This window comes from Rutidosis leptorrhynchoides, chromosome 10 (assembly GCF_046630445.1).
Source record: "Rutidosis leptorrhynchoides isolate AG116_Rl617_1_P2 chromosome 10, CSIRO_AGI_Rlap_v1, whole genome shotgun sequence".
Classification (NCBI taxonomy): domain Eukaryota; kingdom Viridiplantae; phylum Streptophyta; class Magnoliopsida; order Asterales; family Asteraceae; genus Rutidosis; species Rutidosis leptorrhynchoides.
The window spans coordinates 24,092,137-24,100,126 of record NC_092342.1 but is presented as its reverse complement, the minus strand read 5'-3'; the positions used below and the strand labels follow the sequence as shown (position 1 = coordinate 24,100,126).

Here is a 7,990-nt window from a genome sequence, read left to right as displayed (position 1 = left end):
TTCTAAGCAAAATAAAGATGATGCAGAGATAGTTTTAGCGGTGTTAAATGTGTATTGATGTCATTTGACGGACTTAATTGTTAGATGGATGTTTATTGCTTGTGTTAGTGGATATCGTTGACTTGAAATCCATGTTCGAATGATTAATGTTGGTTTAATATTGCATTTGTAAGTGTTTCTTTTAATGATTATATGAATAAAGCCATGCTTTAAGTGATGAATTTCGAGCAAGTATCGACCTAGATGAGTGATTTATGACGAAACTATTAAATAATGAGTTTGAACTAGGTATTTATCTACAGATATCGGGTTATTTTGTTGTGATCAGTGTTGACCTAGCATTAAATTATTTGAAGAATTAGATACTTTTCTTTGTGTTTAGAGGTTAGTGCTAGCTTTTGACTTGTGACACGAACCTGATTAATACTGAAAATTCGATGAAAATGATTTAGGAATAACCGTAAGACGAAATTGATCGATATAAAGTGGTGAGTCGATAGCGGTATTTAGTGACTCTAGTAGGTGATGTACCTAGACCTTATGTAATTCTGGGTTAAGGGGGTTAAATTTGTTGGTTTTGATAACATTATAACCAAGTGATAATCTTTTTGATGTAACTTTAGCAATGTTGGCATGTGTATTGATGCTACTTGAGGGAATTAACACTTGGATAATTACTTCTGGAATGTGAGGACGGTTATTCTTTACTCAAGAATTGTGATGTAATGATTGAATTGATTTTAAATTGGGTTGGTAATCATTTCTACCATGTTTGAGTTGACCAGAAACATGATTTAGTCAATAAATTATTGGGTAAATATCGATACGGTTGAGTAAATATTGGACGAAATTCTTAATTATCGAAATTGAAACAGGTACTAAATTACAGAGTTTGGGTAATTTAGTGTAATTCGAGTTGACTTGGCTTTTTTGTAGTGATGAAATTAGCCAAGTTTGTGTGTTCTAAGGTAAATGATAGCCATTATTCAGTGTTTTAGACTGAGTTGATCTAGGAAATTCGATGAAGGTGACTCGAGGATAACCTCAAATCATGATTGACAGATATCATGTATTGGGTCATTAGTAGCGACTCGAGAGTTAGTGTGTAAAACCTAGGCTTGGGATGGAATTTTAGTGGTATTTCGTAAGATTGATGATAGATCAAGTTTGGAATTCAGATGAAATTAGACTTGTTCTATTATTAGATAGCGGCTGATTTTCAGCATTAAATTTCTTTAGCCAGTGGTAAAGACTGTTTTCTAGACCAGAATGTGAGGAACGATTCGGATATCGTGTAGTGTAAGTAAGTAAGTTTGCAGATCGACATATAGCGGGTCTTGACCCTTGGGTAGTAGACTAGCGGATGGTGTGTTTGACTTTAGACCGATAAGTTAGCTTTTAACCTACGAGAATGGACGGAGCTTTGTAAGGCGTATGACCGTAAGACATGTTTTGACTCAGGTCTAGTTATAACCGTTGTGGTGGTTTGTAATACCCATGACCTTTGTTGACCTTGATTAACCAGATTCCGAGGACGGAATCTCTTTAAGGGGGTAGATTTGTCACATCCTGAGATCGGGCCTAGGTGAATAGGACCAAATTAACCTTGAATGATGTTAATTAGTGATTTTAATAATTATATGTTTATAATTATTTGTGTATTTGGTTAAGACCAGTTTGTGACAAGGGTCACAGAACATGTTTGTTTATTTAAATTGGACTTCGTTTGGGTCACCAAACTACGTACGAAATATATCAGATAACTGGTGAATACCCGTGTGTGATGGGGTATTGTGTTTAACACGAATATATAAGCTTGGAGTCAGCCTTTTTCTCTCATTTTCTTGAAAGTTCTAAATAAAACCCGTACTTGCTTATCTCCTTCACAAACCCTAATCTAATCCAAGTGATAAATTGAATCAAGAGGCTTTAGTGACTGATTTCTAGCATCCTTGTGATCATCTAATCAAGTTTGTTTGCTTGAATTCGTACTTTAAATCATAGAAATTGAGTTTTGGGTCTAAATGGGGTTTTTTTTTTTTTTTTTATGAATTTTATGCTTGAATCTTGCTAATTGATGTTAGTTAAGCTTGTTAGATGCTCAATATATGTTGTTTGTATGTTATATGAGCTTTGTGGACTGTCAATCGGTCAATAACATGCTTGAAATGAGATTAATCTAAGAATTTGTACAAAAGTGTGTTCTTGAGGTTTTTATTGAAATCTTGCATAAATCTTGCTAAGAAATGTTTGTTAATGTTGTTTGATGCTTGATAATCAATGTATATATGTTAGATAAGTTTCGTGGTCTTTAAATTGACCAAAAACGGCTCAAAATCTTCGTTTTGGTGTAAAAATTGGTCCAACAGCGTCCCGGTGCTGATGAACAGTACCCATGCGGTTGCAGGGTGCAACCGTATGGTTGCAGGTGTTTTTGGGCGGTTGCAGGTGCATCCGTACGGTTGTGTCTGGTCAGCTTTTTCTGAAACTTGTTTTAGTCGTAACTTTTGAACCGTAACTCCGTTTTTGATGAATCAAATATCGTTGGAATCGTAATAAAGAGTACTTTACAATGGTAAACTTTTGAGAAGCTAGATCAAATTTTATTTTGGTCAGAAAAAGGGGTTTTAGCGTATATGTCTGTTTTGCATGCACTTATATGACGTTAGTGAATGGAATTAGGTTGTAGACTTATCCAATGATGATTATAAGATGTTATGACTTGGTTTAATGTTGTGATGGAGTATATGTGTATGTATATATGTGTGTATGTGTGGATATACGTATATATATATATATATATATATATATATATATATATATATATATATATATATATATATATGTGTGTGTGTGTGTGTGTGTGTGTGTGTGTGTATGTATATATATACACATTGTGATTGTGATATTGTTAGTATTTGAAATATGATTTACTAACTTGTGAGTATTGTTTTCAGGTGATACAGATGAGGAGAAGACTCGGTGATATTAGACTACCGAGTGATGACGGTATCAGTGAGTGGGAATAACTGGAGTATATAGTATAGAGTAGCATGTTATATTATGATTGTCATGCTTGTTAGATATACTTACTGTTACCGTTAGTTAGTACGTTGTGATGACTGCATATTAGTTGATGCTTGTCTGCTGGAGTTCAGTGCGTCCCTATTGTGTGGTAGCCTCGGTAGGAGAGATCAACATGCGGGTTGGGTTCCTCTGTGGTAGCCTAGACAGTCGTGATGTATATATGTGTGAATGACGCGTCTGTCGCGTGTGGATTATATATATACAACACGGTGGTGGAGGAACTTCTGGTAAGCCCCAGTCCGATCAACTGGTGGTTAATGGTTTGGCCGAGCCGCCAGAGTCTCTGTAGACGGCACTTGGGTGATGTTTGTGTGTTAGATTTTGTGACATGATTAGTATGACGGTTCCTATATACTATTACCTGTAGTTAGTTGCACTCACTTAGCTTCGTGCTAACCTCCTCCTCTTCCGTGCAGGTTGACTGTTGCATACTTGTTAGATTCCAGGGAGACGGATTGTTGGGAGATATGTTTGACGAGTCGAAACTCTGATGTCGCGTCTTTTCTATTAAAGATGTATTAATGTTTTAATATAACACCCGGTCATTTATTTATTAACGTGTTTATTATTATCGGGATTATATATATATGTTTATATTATGAATCTGTAAATTGGCCTTCCTCTGTATTTAAAAAAAAAAAAACTGGGGTGTTAAAATATGTATGCAGTATGATAAGCACATGTCTCAGTAAAAAGATTGTAATGTAACTTTTATTACAAGGAAAATAGAATTTGTGATGGAAATTGGAAGAATGTGGTGAGATAATGAAGGTAGTTCATTTATTCGTTCAAAGTGGTCCAACGGTTGGTGGCATGCCTCTTTTAGGGGAGGTCAGGAGTTCGACCTCTGTTGGCTACATATTAACCCACAATTCCATCCTTGTCATGAAGTACCACCCATGACACATTTCTCACATCGCGTTGGGGGTAAAGGGAGGGAGTTTTTATCATCCATGTCCCGTATAGGATTGATGCGGGTTTCCTTCTAGGCACGCAGTTGGGGGGCGAGTATAGCAACTGCGGGAGATGATCGTGTGAGTGGTTAAGTCCCCTGGGTGATCCCAACTAAGTGCTATCTAAAAAATATGTTTGTATTTTATCTTTGATTATTTCGGATGCATATGTTCCGGACAAGATATTTGTAATAAGCTTTCGTTGTAATTATGTGCTATATATATGCATTTTATAACTTCAATGATTTAATTATTTAATAAACTCGTAATTAGTAAAATTAATTTTTTTTATCAGATTAAATTATTTTGTTTTTAGACACTTTTATTCCCAAACATAGTCCAAAAAAAACACCCAAAGTCCAAGTCCAATTAGCAGCCGAAATCATGACGTAAGCCTAATTTCTATTTCGATCAGATCCCAAATTCCCAAAACGGATACTTCAAGTCCGTGCAAACCCTAAATTCATATATCACACAAACACACTTTCAAAACTCAAAAACTGAAAGCTGCCTTTTTAAGTGTGTGAAATTAAAAAACAAAAATTCATATGGATTCAGACGAAGGGAAACTGTTCTTAGGAGGAATAGCATGGGAAACAACTGAAGAAAGATTAAACGATTATTTTGGTAAATACGGCGACGTTTCACAAACTGTAATCATGCGTGATAAAATCACTGGCCGTCCACGTGGATTCGGTTTTGTTGTTTTCTCAGATCCGTCTGTTATTGATTCCGTTCTTCAGGATAGACATAACATTGATGGCCGCAATGTAAGTTATTAATTTTAAACTTATTACCTTTTTAATATAAATATATAAATAACAATAATAATAATAATAATAATCAGTGTTTTTTTTAATATTAATAATAATAATAATAATAATCAGTGTTTTTTTAGTATTGTATTTGTTTGATAGGTAGGTTTTACTCTTTTAGGTCATAGAACTTTCTTTAGATTTGATTCAATTGTTCGAAGCATAAGAGGGCTGAATGAATTAGGTTATTGTATGGGTTTAATTAAGTTTAAAAAGGTTATAATTAACAGTTTATGAGCGAATAAGTTCATATATTAAGCTATGCTGAACACACTTTGTATATATGGAGGTATGACTCTAGAGTCTTTATGAACGAGCACATTGACTCCCATAGAAGGTAAAACCTCGGGTAATCAAGTCCCCCGAGCGCGAGACCTGGTACCGGGTGAATTGCGCATTATGCGCACCCTCTAGTCACACTCCCTTTTTGAACAATTTGGCATAGCCAGGAATTGAACCCGGATGGCATGCTTCATAGTGACCGCTCAGGCAAGCCTGCGTGGTTGACTCTAGAGTCTTAATCCTGACAAATAGATGTTATATCATATAAATTTCATAGTTATTATAGTAACATTTGTATCTGTATGTCTAAAATTGTAAGGTTCATATCTTAAAGTTTATTAAACTTGCAAAAAATGTTTTTTTTTTAAAATTTTTTTTTTGTTGCAGGTGGAAGCAAAGAGAGCTTTATCCAGAGAAGAACAGCAAGCCTCTAGGCCTGCAAATGATGCTACTAGAAGCTCTGGAGGATCAGGAAATTACAGAACTAAAAAGATATTTGTTGGTGGATTACCTTCCACTTTAACAGAGGAACAATTTCGTCAGTATTTCGAAACTTACGGAGAGGTAACCGATGTAGTTATTATGTTTGACCAAAATACCAACAGGCCTCGCGGATTTGGGTTCATCTCCTTTGACACAGAAGATGCTGTTGACCGAGTTATCCAGAAGACGTTTCATGAGCTTAATGATAAGCTTGTGGAGGTAAAACGCGCACTCCCGAAGGACGCGAACCCTGGCGGCGGCAGTGGCGGTGGTGGTGGTGGTAGAGGTTATCAAGGGAATAATGCTGGCGGTTATGATAGTCAAATGGATGGTAGTAGATATATGCAGCAACAAAACTCTGGTGGTGGTGGGTACCCTGCTTATTCTGGTTATGGTCAACCAAGTTATGGTTTTGGTGCACCAAATGGTGCTGGTGGTGGTGGTTATGGTGGGTATGGTGGTTATGGTTATGGTGGTGGGCCCGCTGGACCATATGGGAACCCGAATGTAGGTAGTGGTCCTGCAGCTGGTTTAAAAAGCTCATGGGGTGGTCAGAATCCTGGTTATGGTGGTGCAGGGTATGGTGCAGGTGCGGGATATGGTGGTGCAGGGTATGGTGCACCGCCAACTGGTGGTGGTGGGTCTAGTTATGGGAACCAAGGTTATGGTTATGGTAATTATGGTACTAATGACGGGTACAATACAAATGCTGGTGGATATGGAGGTGCAGCTGGTGGCCGATCTGGGCTAGGCGGGGCTGCAAATAGTATGGCGGGAAGTGGCGGAGATCAACAGGCGGCAGGAGGTGGTGGGGGTTATATGGGCGGTCCCTATAATGGGCAGCCTGGTTACACTAATGCTGGCTGGAGATCAGATGTTTAAAAAGGTCATAGTTTTCGTGATGACACCATACTCAAAACCTTGTTGGATTGTTTTAATTTCAGTAGTTTGTTCTGGTAGCTATTTTAGTGGTTGCATTATTATTATTATTATTACTCGTGTTTATGTTTTGTAGTCGTATTTGCATTGTAAGCTTGTTTGCTTAAGTTGTAGTGTCTTAACTCAAATATGTGTTAGTTGATTTGTTGGTTTTTCAGTTCGTTAATTGCTTTAATCTCTTTGCTATTAGCTATTATGTCAAAATAGCATATTTTGTTAAGATCTTTAACTGGTGGTATTTCAGCTATGTTTAGAAGCAGGGGGAAAATATCTGATTCTAGCGACGTATGTATGGTTGTAGTGATGGTGGTTACAGGTGGAGACATAACTATTCCCTTGTTATGTTCTCTTTGTTTTTACAGGAAATAATAACAAAATGAAGGTTGAACTTTGTTGCCTTGTTTGGGGGATCCAGGATGTAAATCTTGAAAGGTGGTTGCAAGATATGGAGTTTGAGCTAATGGGTATGTTAACTTGTTGCTTAAAATTTTGAAGCTTTCATTTGCTTTCCTCTAATTTCTACTTCCGATCGAGAATTAACCCAACACGGAATTTTGGAGAGAGAGTGAGAGGAGAGAGAGGAGAGAGAGAGAAGCACATAAGCCACAAGTTAGGGTCCGATTTCAAGCATGATCGATCCAGTGGAAGGTATCAAACCGATTTTCCAACACTAATCAAGAATCATTGGACATCATACATGGTTTTCAACTATCCGGAAGCTTACAATATGGCGGACCTTTGGAGAATTTTCAAAAGATATGGAAAACTAAAAGATATTTACATGGTGAAGAAGAGATTAAAGAATGGGATGCGTTTTTCATTTGTCCGATTTGATGAAGTCTGGAACGAAGATAAAATGTTACGTGAACTGGAAGGAATCAAGTTCGATGGTATTCCAATCAAGGTCTTCAAGGCTTATAAAAGAAATAAAGAAGGTACTAAGGCATCGGCATACCAAAAGATGGGTCATTTTCATGGAGATCGTAATATGGGGGATTCTTCACCGGGAAACAAGGCTTTTACAGATGGAAGAAAATTCAACGATGTACTACAAAACCCTAATTCGCCATCCAGAAACCATAATCCCATCCTCGGTGAAAACACAAACCAAAACAACAGTTTACCCACAAACCCTAAAGACCTTCGGTTCAAACTAAATGGAAGCAAAGATGATCTGCCTACTAGGTTAGATAAAAGTAAGAACAACCAAGCAGAAAAAGAAGAAAGAGATGAAAGAACTGTTGATATCAAAAAGGGAGATTATATGAATGAAGAATACATGAACAGATTCATTGTTGCCCATCTCAACAATATTGAAACATTAAATAAACTGGAGACCTTGTGTAAGGCTGAGGGTCTCGATGACTTCTCAATAAAGTACACCGGTGGACTCGAAGTATTGATTCACTGCAACTCCACTCAAACTGTCGA

The 7,990-nt window shown here is 37.0% G+C and overlaps 1 protein-coding gene across 1 annotated transcript; it reads left to right on the top strand.

Annotated features, from left to right (window-relative positions):
* The first annotated feature begins 4,429 nt into the window (after positions 1 to 4,429).
* Positions 4,430 to 6,716, top strand: LOC139872322 (heterogeneous nuclear ribonucleoprotein 1-like). The gene is made up of 2 exons (XM_071860173.1): positions 4,430 to 4,810; positions 5,525 to 6,716. Exons 1-2 carry the CDS (start codon positions 4,589 to 4,591, stop codon positions 6,500 to 6,502), a joined length of 1,200 nt encoding a protein of 399 aa, XP_071716274.1. The 5' UTR covers positions 4,430 to 4,588; the 3' UTR covers positions 6,503 to 6,716.
* Positions 6,717 to 7,990: the final 1,274 nt, after the last annotated feature.